General features: G+C 38.2%; 1 protein-coding gene across 2 annotated transcripts in view; it reads left to right on the top strand.

Annotated features, from left to right (window-relative positions):
- SI (sucrase-isomaltase) overlaps positions 1-12,686 on the top strand; it is a 302,245-nt gene that overhangs the window by 84,999 nt on the left and 204,560 nt on the right. For both annotated transcript variants that reach the window (XM_089675454.1, XM_089675455.1), the window contains exons 15-20: positions 2,496-2,667; positions 5,486-5,602; positions 9,589-9,743; positions 10,689-10,773; positions 11,253-11,309; positions 12,138-12,262. In XM_089675454.1, coding sequence (XP_089531580.1) covers positions 2,496-2,667; positions 5,486-5,602; positions 9,589-9,743; positions 10,689-10,773; positions 11,253-11,309; positions 12,138-12,262 — 711 coding nt within the window. The remainder of the gene's footprint in view (positions 1-2,495; positions 2,668-5,485; positions 5,603-9,588; positions 9,744-10,688; positions 10,774-11,252; positions 11,310-12,137; positions 12,263-12,686) is intronic.

Genomic DNA, 12,686 nt, shown 5'->3' with positions numbered 1-12,686 from the left:
TGATATTTTTTTTAATTCAACCAGAGGGTTGAATGAAAAAAGAAATGACCTGACTTCTGTACAGCCACCCTGTCGGGTTTTTTCGTGACTGATCAGTGTCACCCGCTGTTAGAATACAATAACTCCCCCATTCACATTAAGTGTGTGGATGGGGGAATCCTTCCCACTGGGTTAGGGCCTTTTTACACATGCACCTTCCTTTTCAATCAGCAGGGCATCTGTGAGCTGACTCCCTGCTGATCAGAGCAGGATGGATGACAGGTCTGTGTCTTTTCAGTTTATGCATACCCTGCTCTGCTCCGTGGGTGTCCGGGAGTAAATAGCTTTCAATGTTTGTTTGCACCCAGCTGCCTCCAGTCCAATCCAACCAAATGGAAGGGGATGCAGTTCTCTTCCATTGTTTATTTTTAAATTTTTTAAGCAGGCCTGATTGGACCCAGAAGTAGGCAGGTGCAAACAGACTTGTGTTCGTTTACACCCACTGGTCTATAGGAATGCATGGGCCATTCGATCAGGTCCAGCTGAAAAACTGAAAGGTGGACCTGACTGAATCACACGTGTCAAAGGTCCCTCATTGTATTCTGACAGTGGAGATACTTTTCAGCTATCAAAATACACTGATGAGTGCTGTCTGCCACAGCCAGCAGCACTGATCGATCATGAAAAACCTGACAGGGTGGTTGTACAGAAGTTGTAAGGAAGAATTTTTTAACAGGGAAGCAACACCAGGGATAAGTGGCTGGCAGCAACACCAGGGATTTCACAGAACGAACAAACATAAATGACATAAGACTGTTGCCAGTAGAACAGAACTCAAGCTAGATCAAGTATGTTTCTTGATGGATCTCTGCCTCAGCATCACCTATTTCAGGTACAAGGATAACTTAAGAGATAGAAACATGGCTGTGCTATGGAATCACCTGTATATCTCATCATAACTTGCTTGTATGTAGAGTTGGAAAAGAGAGCCTTTCAGGGGAATAACACCAAGTTATTAATTCAGTTATATGGATGATATGTGGTTCAAGATTAGAACCTCTGGAATACAAGCTTTTAGTGAATATGTAAACTCAGTGCACGTAAATATGCTTACGTGGATAGAGGCACACATTAACAAATTACCCTTTTTGGACTACATGTGCTGCACATTGATGCCTGGAAAAACACAGCAATGTACGGGTACGTTGCTGTTACTTTAGCTTCCGCCCGTGCGCAGTACATTGCGGGCAGGCGGTCTTTAAGTGGGTAAAGAAGGATCTTTAACAAAACATTGCATCTTTGCATCTTTTAAGTCCAGCAATACCCTGAGACAGAAGAGTGTACATCCAAAAGATCCAATACTCTGACACAAGCATAGCAATGTGGTATTTGCAGTGCAGCATATTGAGGAATGCAAAGACCTGTACATTGGGGAGATAAGGCAACCTCTCAAAAAATAATAGTCCAGTATAGGGGGACAAATACTGTAAGTCAAGACTCAGCAGTTTTCCATACCTTAAGGAAAAGGGACAGATCTGAAATCAGAGAGGTGCACATTTTTGATAGAGGAAACATGCGATTTGCAAGAGGTGTTAAAGAGACCATCTACATCAAATTGAAACATCCGAACAGGGGTTGGGACCTTCAAAGCAATCTGTCTTCCTCATATAATGCCATTTTAACATCTCTACCCCAGTGACAATGCACATCTTCAACTGTGTAAATCAAAGGAATAACAATTGTGAAGCCTTCCTGACATCAAGAGTGGGATTATGTAACTAGTACAGGGTCATTGCATAATTTCCACACTTCCCATCCTGTCCATATACAATAACATCTGCCTATCCATGGTAACTGGATAAAGGTGTTGGTGCTACCTGTTTGAATATAAATGTTGGGGTATTTTCCTGATGCTTATTAGAACAGAAGACGTTGCTTGGATACGCTAAAAAGTCCAGGTTAATGTGATTAACTACTACTAGATATACCATAACCTGGATAAATGAGAACCTTCACATACATGTTTATCAAGCCCACACGTACAGAATAAAAAGGTTGTAGTCCAGCTAATAGGTCTCCAAAACCCCTGTATACTGTAATCTTTTTTAACAGCTCATTCTTCCATCTTTATTACAACAGTCTGCAATACAGTTCTCCTCCTGTCATGTACTTGGAATAAATACAAATTCTAGCTGGCCAACCAGTGCAAAGTTCCCTAAAATTAAAGCCATTTGAGTTAAAAATGTATTTTAATATTCATCTTTAAGAAGTGTTTGTCTGGATTAGGTATGCTTGCAATAATAAAATATAGATGGATTGTACTATATTCATAAATTTGTAAACCATGTGGAGCCTTGAATGTAATTTCCGTACATGCATTATAAATTGCTAAGAATTTTTGCTTCACTTGTAGGTTTCACAAAGGTTTATTGAAACTAAGGCATCATTATAGCATAAATGTAATTAGGCAAACAGTTGCAGGAAACTACATTGTTCTAATGGGTTTTCAATTTCAGAGCCATCAAAGCTGTTTTCCCTGGAAAAAGAAGCATCATTTTTTCTCGATCTACTTTTGCTGGATCAGGCAAACACTCAGGACACTGGCTTGGAGATAATGCTGCCAACTGGAATGATATTAAATGGGCTATACCAGGAATGTTTGAGTTCAATCTTTTTGGAATACCTTATGTAAGCACATTACATAAATAAGCCTGTAAAACAAATGGTCATCCATGGGAATTAGCACTAAATTGTGTTTATTTGTGTAGAACAACATGATCCATTTTATTGCCAATTGGATGTATCTATGACAGACAGCATTGAGAGCAGCAGAAAAATAAGCAACGGTTACAGAGAAATATTTAAGCCCTGTAACTAGATTGCAGACCTCATAAAATAATAAGTAGCACAGCCAGTCAAAACTAGAAAAGAGTGAATTGATCTTCTGGGCTCAGGTTTGTCAAGGCTTTAAATATTTGTAGCCAGAAAATGTCAACAAATTTTTCCCAGACTTTTGGCATTTTTAAGTGCCTCTGCTATTCTTCAACAAAATAAATTCTGTCCTTCTCCTCATCAAATGGTACTAGCATACCTAAGAATTTCTGCCCCCATCTGTACTAATACCAGCCCTTCATCAGGTGGTTGCAGAAAGAGGGGATCCAAACAATTTATGGTGTACAAAACACCAACACTGGTATTTTTTTAATTTATTTCCACCCCAACAGAGCAAAAGCAGAAGCGTGATGAGGGTTATGCAAACTCATCTAACCAGTGAAGTAGTTTAACAATGGTTAAGAAGCCAAATGATCAGACAGAGAATAACTGTAATGCCTCGTACATACAATGAGAAATTTGGATGAAAAATAAAGCTTTCAGAGCAATCGTCTAATAATATGATCATTAATTTACAGCTTTCTAGAGCTGAGCATGACAGTTCATGTGAAGTTATCCAAGGGAGAAGCATGAAAATGTTTCTTATATGATAACAGAACAAATTATTTTCTGCATTTGGAGTGTCGTTAGGATTACATTGCTGTCCACAGCAGATTGCACCCCCACTGCATTTTGAGTGTGGTGCAGGAAATGTGCATGGAACACTGATTTCCTGCACTGCGATCTGGTGTGAATGAGCCCTAATGAGCATTGCTTTGCTCTTCATAATCAACACAAGCCCTAAAACCTGACCCTGTACTGAGTTTCTCTTCTAAATGGAGAAAAAGATACATTATATCTTTATCTCCTAGCAAGCAGAAAAAATGTAAACAAAAAAGAAAAGCCTGTGTGTGAAAAGTAAATAAATAAAGATAAGTCAGGGTCTGTAGGTTTTAGGTAAGATGAAGAGAAGAAAAAAACAAATATGCAGTAGATTTTCTTGGTCTTACTATAGGGATAAACAATATAATACACAAAGTACAGTAAATGGTATTGCCTCAAATGACATAAGTAGCATTCATTTTATGGGGTTTTTTTTTTTTTTTAGGCCAGAAGTTGCCAAAGTTGCAAAACTGCATTCAGACATTAAGATTTGTTTTACCTTCAGCCCTTAAAGTGTTGGTAAAGTTCCACTGGTGTTTTTTACCTACATGTAAATAATAAAGCTTATAATAAAACTTATCTGTAGATAAAATGAATATCTCCTAAACATGCAGCATTTAGGAGATATTCGCTCCTTTGGCAGCTGGTAACATCATTGGTGCATGTGCTCTGAAGGAACGGCATAGCTGTGCCGTTTCTTCAGAGCTCTGTGCCATGGCCATGACTCCTGCGTGCATGTGAGTGACGTCATCGCAGCTCGGCCATTCAAGCTGCAGGAGCCTGCGAAAGAAGACCATGTGAAGATGGAATCCCTGTCAGTGGAGGGCTTTGTTCTAAGGTAAGTACTTCATAATGTGCCAGTATGCAATTGCCTTGCAGATTTTGTTTTTTTAATGTTGAGGTTTACTACCATTTTAAGGGGTTAAATTACACCAGTTTGCTATATCATGGGTTTAATGCTCTGCAGGGTCCTTAGAAAAAAAAGGATGAATGCACATTGAGAGGAAAAATTTGCATTTACTTATTTGTTTTAGTAAACAATTAGCATATCCTTTAAGATTTTTTTTTTACCTTTAGCCATTAAGAGTTTGAATTACACTACCCTGCTATACCCTAAAAAGGGAGTTTAGAATTAATTCAGGGCAGTCCTACATACACTGGAATGTAGAATTTCATGCTTCTGTTTCCCCGTTGTAAGCCTTATATGTCATCCATTCCACAGAAATCATTGCTAGTGCTGTGTTTCTAATTAAAAAAAAGTTATTTCAACTGACAGTTTTTGGAAGATTCACCCATGAGTGAAGGTGTATGGAGTTGCTCCTTCTGAAATGTAATGACTGTCAAGGCTTTGCAAAAAGAGAAGGCCTGATGTTGGTCTAGTAGATGCAGACCACTTTAGCTATACTACTGTTGTGGCTGTGAAAAGATTTTTTAAAAAGACGATTACAGCAAATATTTTTTTTTTTTTGCACTTTTGTGGATTAAGCAATCTAGAATGAATCCCATTATAACATATAATGCTAAAATGCATGGAAAAGAGTGCCTTGTCCTTATATCATTCCCCAATTCAAGCATGTGAACATGTGAAAATGCTATACTCAGGCCGACAAGTTTAAAGAGTTCAAGGCTTGCTTTTAGTGATAGTCTTTGGAAAATTATACTTTGGATGCAATATTGTCAGGAATTAATCAATGCCAAGGTTTGGAGCTGCTAACAGGTCTTCTTTAATTTCACATCAAATATTTGTTTAGAAAATTAGATAAATGTGGGTACATAAGTGTGTCTTCCAGTATTAAAATTTTTAAAATCAATTCATAGTTTGTGATCCTATTTGAGAAAACTTGGTAAATATTAGGCATTTAATACACAGAACTTATATTTTGCCTGATTGCAAGGTAAGTGTGAAAATATTTGAGTAGTTACAGGTTAATAGTTACACTATAATAAATGTGTTTTATCATTACCTTTTTAGATTGGAGCTGACATTTGTGGCTTTTTTGATGATAGCCCTGAAGAGCTGTGCAGACGATGGATGCAAGTTGGTGCTTTTTATCCTTTCTCTAGGAACCACAATGCGGAAACCTACAAGGTAATTCTGACTTTTGAAACCATTAAGTTGGATAATTATATTCTTTCAGTCAAGCTTTGTTTGGGGACAGAATGATGGGGGGTTAGAACTTCTATTGGGTTTTTATTGAGTGTCTCAACATTAGGTGGATTTATTATCACATGTTATCCTGGTGTCAGAAAGCTGGAGTAAATCTCCTTGATGGGCCAATAAACAGCAATAAAATTAGATTTGTGTTTCACCACTCTGTCCAAAACAAGAAAACGTTAGTATTATATGGTATTAAAACTTATAACTAAAAGGTATAAGTATAATTATAACTGTGTAGGTTGTATGCACCCTGCACACTATACCAATTTCTTAATCATGTAGTACAGGACAGGGGCTTCTTTAAATCATTACGACTCGGTTAAATGCCACCTCCTTTAGGTGACTGGACACAAAGAGAGGCTACAGAGACATCCATCCATATAACCCCTCCCCCTAACCCCCAGATAGCCAAAGTTTTTGCTAGTGTTTTTAGATGATGGATTTCTTCTCTCTGAGGGAAGCCTACTTTCTTCTATGGAGTTTTTTTCATTTTCTGATTTCTTTGAAGATTATTCATTCATCAGTCAGCTGCACCATAGCTTCTGCTGATACTGCTGATTTATATGCAACTTTTGGATCAACTTACTCAGCAGAGCCTTAAGGGACTGTACCTGGACACTGTCTGGTGAGAGATGTGGTTCTGACTTGTAGTGTTGCTTCTGCACTGGATCCTACTGTGGATGCTCTCCCTAGTGCAGTTTGTGGAGTTAACCACAGGGTGCTTTACAAGTTCAGAACATTTTCGGCAGCGGTATGCCCACTGGGGAGGTCAAAGCCAGGAAGGAGTTAAATTCTTCTAATTCCTGTTACTGAGTGCAGAGTAGAAGCCGTTTAAACATTCATTCCAGAGTGCCCATTTTTGGGTGAAAAAAGACTGCTATATACCCTATATTCAGAGGTGTGGTTAGGCATTCTAGGATGGCAGGGTTAATGGCATTTTTGGGAGCTGTCTTATACAGGGTTGATATAAATATTGGTCTTTGACTTTTCCTTATTGCCAGACACAGTGCAGAAGGAGGAGATGAGAGACAAATTCCTCAGCTTCTGGGGCATCAACGAAGATATACCTACTACAGAATTTTTTTGAAAACTTACAGAGAATAGTGCTAGGCTGGTTTAATCTGTGCACCTTTTGTTTAGAATGGGAGCAGCTTGAGTCTGTTGGCCCAAAGGTTCCCATTATCAGTTCTCTAAAGTTCCCTTCCCTTCGCCAGCTAATACCGTTCCTGATCCTGTCCCTTGTGGCAAGTGGCCTCACTCAGAGAATTTTTTCTTTCTTCTCCAAAAGTGTTACCCAATAACTTCCTATTGAGGATAGTTTCCTTAGTATATGGGCTATTCCTGTGTTGGATCCAGTCCTTCTTACAAGACCCTTGCTGCCCCTGTAAAAGATAACCCAGTGTTTTAAAGACCCAGTAGCTATCAGATTACTGCTGCCTTGTCTAAAAGTATGGCTTGGAACCCTAGCTCCATCCTTATGGATCCTTATGTCCATAGTCAGCTTGAGCTTTTGCCTTCAGCTTTATATTACAGAGTAAATGACTTGGTGGATATACTTTGCAAAATTTCTCAGATGAGTCTTTTCTTTGAACACATGCTCAAGATTCTCTGGTTTAAATGTGAGTAAGCAGAACTCTCCTGGAAGAAATGCCTTGAGCAGTTACCCTTTGAGGGCAAATGCCTTTTGGTTCCTCCTTGGTTAAGTATATTAAGGAGATCATGGGGGAGTTGTTTCCAGGGACTAAAAACTGAACTTTGCACTCATCCTCCTGCTTGCTTCATGCTCTCTGTTGTCCACCAGCTTTTGAATCAAGGGATCTTTACTCCTGTACCAACAGGAGAATACTTTCAAGGTTTATAATGAAACCCCTTTATGGTTCCCAAAATGAATGAAATGTTCTCAGGGGATTCATGTTTTGGGGTACCTGGACGATCTTCTGTTAAATGATCAGTTCTCACTGTCCCTGTCAGTCAACATTCAAAAGATGGTATAGGTTCTGCAGAGCACCAGTTGAATCCTCAAATTATTATTATATTATTATTATTATCATACAGGATTTTTATAGCGCAAACAGTTTGCGCAGTGCTTTACAAAATGAAGGTAGACATTACAGTTACAATACAATTTGGTACAAGAGGAAACAAATTTCAGACATTATTGCTGGACCTCTCACAGATTAGATTATCGGGGTCTGATGCTGAACATGAATTTGTCCAGATCTTTTTTGACTTGGTACAAACATCTGTTCCTTAATTGTCACGCCAGGGTCCTTTGGCCCCAGGGGAAGCTTGATGAGTGCTTGCATGAAGGTCTGCGGCCATATGCCCAGTATTATTACAGACCACTGCAATGTTAACTTCCTGGCTTATCAGGCCTTAAACTTCCCAATGTGTTTGCACCCCAAAACCAGACCCACCTTGACATGGTGGATTTCCAATCCTATGCTGGAGATAGGGAAGCCTTTTTCTCCACAGTCAAGGATGTTCTCCTGACAGACACATGGCTTGCTAGAAAGCAAGTCCAAAAACATTAGGGGGACTTTGGTCTATCTCTCTTTGTAGAGAGATAGAAGGCAATACATCCCCTCTGGCATAAAATAGGTAGCAAGCGAGCGCACAATTTAGATCAAGCATCTAGCATCAAAGGATGAACCCCTATATCCTCAAATGTGACTAAAATAAATAAATAATGCAGTTCTTAAAATTATAATTATAAAAGTGACAATATGCAAAGGTGAAGCGCAAAATGGTTTAGCGCTGGAGTCACCACAGAATATAAGGTGTTTCCTCAGATGTTGACGAGATAAATAGTGGCTGGAATATTTAATAGTGACAATAGTGAGTAATCCCCCAAAAATTATTATGGTGATACACTTGTAGATATTGATGAGCAAAAGTCCAAAGTATTCAGTGAAATATCAGTGCACATGACTCTATGATAAGGGATTGCTGTATGAATGCACTCACCAGAAGCGCAATAAAATTGCACATAGAATCATATCCAAGAACTCCACGGGGAACATCTGGGCACAGGAAAGGAACTCCACTGGCTTAATGACAGCACACAGGAAAAGACCCCAGGCATCAATCGCTGGACCCTCACAGCATACAGGGATAGCTCCACTTGTCCCCCTCCACCATGGATAAATGTTGTCAAAAGGGATGTATTCCACCTTAAAGGAAATGGCTTAACATCCTGCCAATATGGACCTCCACGGGTGTAGAGGAAATAATGATATAAATCATCCCACTGGAGTGAAAATTAGGCTTCAGACTGTATATTCACCATCCAAGGTCATCCATCTCCTCGAATTCTCAGATGCAGTGTATTAAAGTTGGACCAGTCATAGTCCAGTTTATGTCCAAATGATACCTTCACGTATACAGTCCTATGTTGAGGATTCTTGGAAACCTATCCTTCAAACCTGTGGTTCACCAGAAAAGAACAAACAGCACTCCGCCATAAAAGTCAGGACATCGGTCATCCGCCTACACCCTGGCTGGCAGGATGGAGATCTGTTTTGTTTACACTGAAATCTCTCCACTGTCAGCTGCTCCACTGATCACTGAGTCCCAGCAATTCAGATCTTCGAATGCCAATGACAATATGGGTAGGGCAACGCATGCACGTATATTTACATGATTTTGCGCAGAGAGCCCATCTTGTAGCAGTAAAACTGCTAGGGGGTGGCCTGGGAAGTGGTTAATTTTACTTTCTTTTAACCATTAAGGTTTTGTGCCTGTTCTTTACCATAATCTTTGTCAAGCAATAATGTAACTTTTGGTTTAAACTTTGTTTCCCTTCATTATGCTATAAAAGCCCTGTATTACATACTGTATATGTCAATTTGCTTTATTAGTATTATGATTTTTGAATTTTAAATGAAACTAGTTTTGGTTATCTACTATTATTTCAGCCACAAGACCCTGCTTCCTATGGTGCAGATTCCCTTCTTGTGCAATCATCAAGGCATTACTTAAACATCCGCTACACCCTTCTACCATACCTTTACACTCTGTTCTACAAAGCTCACACAAGAGGAGAAACTGTGGTGAGGCCTCTGCTCCATGAGTAAGTTATTAAAAACCTTCTTGAGCACCATTTCAATGTTCAAAAACTTTATATTTTGCTAAAAGTGCAATATACATTTGAATTACCATTCTGTAAATATGTACATTTTTGTATCTGCTGAATCTTAAATATACAAATTACTTCTCCCACCAAAACACACAACCATGGGATTGAAAAGTGTATGTCTTCAATACCTTGGGAAAGCAAGAGTACAAGATACAGAAATCACTGTTTTTTGTTTTGTTTTTACATTGAAAAGATGACCATGGATGCAGGGTTTTACGTATTTCTGTATAACTGACCTGCTAGAAATAATGTGCAAAGCCCTCAAATGATATGTGAATGTTATGCTAAAACACTGTAACTTTGCAGTGGTGAGTCTGGCAATTTGCCATAATCTGTGGTGTGTGTGTGTGTATATAAATTTTCCATAAAACCTTTTCATCCAGAAATTGGGGCATTTACAGAGCCTTCCTGTATTGCTTAGGAAATGTCAGGGAGAAAATACAGTAAAAGCTATAGAAACGTACATAATGAGGTGGATTTACTACAATTGGTGCACTCAGAATTTGATGCAGCTGTGCACAGTAGCCAATCAGCTTCTAACTTCAGCTTGTTCAATTAAGCTTTGCAATAAAACCTGGAAGCTGATTGGTTACTCTGCAGAGCTACTGCAGATTTAGCACTCTCCAGTTTTAGTAAATCTACTTCTTTGCCTTCTTTAGGCATTTCTGTGCTAAGTGTTAATGTATAACTTTGGTATATTACCTGCCATGAATCATGCACCCTGCCACTTTGAAAGTCCCAGAGTGTCTAAAGTGCTCCAAATACTCACACAGGGCAAGTTACAGTGATTTTACAGCCATGCTATTGGTAAAACTTTACATGCATAGAATTAACCTTACAGGACTACTAAACCCACCTCAACCATTGTCCTTTTTCCAGATTCTATTCTGATAGCGCAACATGGGCAATAGATCAGCAATTTCTTTGGGGACCTGGTCTTCTAATTACACCTATTCTTAATCCGGTATGTCAAACTCTGCTTGCTAAAAGTTTAATATAGCTATTGAACTTCATTACACTTTCCATTTTATTGAAATCTGTGATCTCCTCTGAAAAAGGAACGCATACATATTTAAAGCAGACCTGCTACTAAAAACACTGCACTGTATAGAATCTGTAGACTGGAGCAAAGTACAACTGAACGCAAACACAATTAGCATGTGTTTCTTGCAGCACATGTGTAGTCTCTCTTTATTGACCTGTTCAGACATGCAAGAAAATATTATCACATGGCGGATTTAAATATTTATACTTACATTGCTTAGTGGCATTATAATAGTTTACTGATGTCTCTTGCTGACTCATGAGGGTAGTACGGTAAATACAAATGCAATTTGCTGTAATATTATAATATGCAAAACCAAATCATATTTGAATATAATATATTTTACAAAGCTAAAGCATATATCTATTAATCTGCATTCTTATTCTTTGCTAATTTAGAGCTCAGAACATGCTGATGCCTACATCCCTGATGCTGTGTGGTATGACTATGAGACGGTAAACAAACATTTTTTACTCATTTGCATTACATTACATTTGTAATCCATAGTCTCTTGCATAGAATATAAAATAGCACTGGCAATAGCTGCCCTAATAGCACACCCATATACAGTGTGGTCATTGGTTTCAGGATAAGTGTTAGTGCCTGCTAAATGTACAACACACTGTATAGTCACACTACACTTCAGCATTACACAGAAATAGATATGTATTCTTTTCTCCAAGAATAACATAATCCGGTAGCTAAAATACTAGAATTGTACTAGAGGTAAAACAGCAAGTCTTAGTTATTTTTTTTCAGCAGTCATAAAATGACCCTTATTAAGAATAGTTGATAGCTAAATGCTCTGTCTACCGGTGACACCAATAACAAAGCATATCTAAAATTAAAAAACAAAAATGTAGTATATTGCAGCTTATAAATCTTTAGATGTGGAGGCTATATTTGCTTTCTTTTAAATAATTTTTACCTTAATTTCAATTGGTTATGAGGCAATGCTGTATAATAAGTAAATGATATGGCATTTAAAAAAAAAATAAATATTAAAAAATATTACTACCTTAAGTGACTTACAACTAAAAGGAATCCTGGGATTAAGATCCTATGTATTTCCCTGAGACTCACAAGTATCCCTACATTAAACCTAGGTCCCTTTATGTAATGAGCCGTTTTGATGATGATTTAATTGCATTTTATTCATATAAATCCCAAAGGGAGTTTTTGTCAATTTTGTGCACACTTTTGCCATTTCTATGGTAAAAGTGAAGTTGAAAAGAAGTTATACATTAATATACTGACAATATAATAAAATTATCTTTTCACAGGGCGCAAAGTCCTCATTTAGAAAGCAGCGTGTGTCTATGTATCTCCCAGCAGACAAACTTGGGCTTCACCTTCGAGGAGGCTACATATTCCCCACTCAAAAACCAGATCGCACTACAGAATACAGGTATGAAAAACAAGCTTGATTGGCAAGTGATGGCTATTATTGGCACCACACTCAAGCAATAACACTCCTATTACTTAATTCAGTAGCTGTCGGATGCAATCATCATCTGTACTAATTGTGCACCTGCAGGAGAAAGGCCTCAGACCAGCTTGCTCTGCCAGTCTGTCTGTTATGTATCCTCATATAACTTTCCTCTGGACTCATTCTATCATTTTAATCACAGACTATTGTTGTCATTCTGTGGCCAAATTCAATTGCTTAATGCTCTCATCTGTTTAGAAAAGAAAGTACATAATGTAACTTAAATTTCAGATATGAAAGAACAAATGCTGGATGGATTCTTTATAACAGAAAATGCTGTTCCTTTTGTGGAACTCTCAGTGTACCGTCTGTAGTCATTAAGTTAGCAATACTATTTTTCTTT

The sequence above is a fragment of the Staurois parvus genome, unplaced genomic scaffold (genome assembly GCF_062004578.1).
Source record: "Staurois parvus isolate SC_StPar_1 unplaced genomic scaffold, SC_StPar_1.0 ptg000155l, whole genome shotgun sequence".
NCBI classification, from domain to species: domain Eukaryota; kingdom Metazoa; phylum Chordata; class Amphibia; order Anura; family Ranidae; genus Staurois; species Staurois parvus.
Note: the sequence above shows the minus strand (reverse complement) of the source record. Positions and strands in the feature narration are given on the sequence as shown.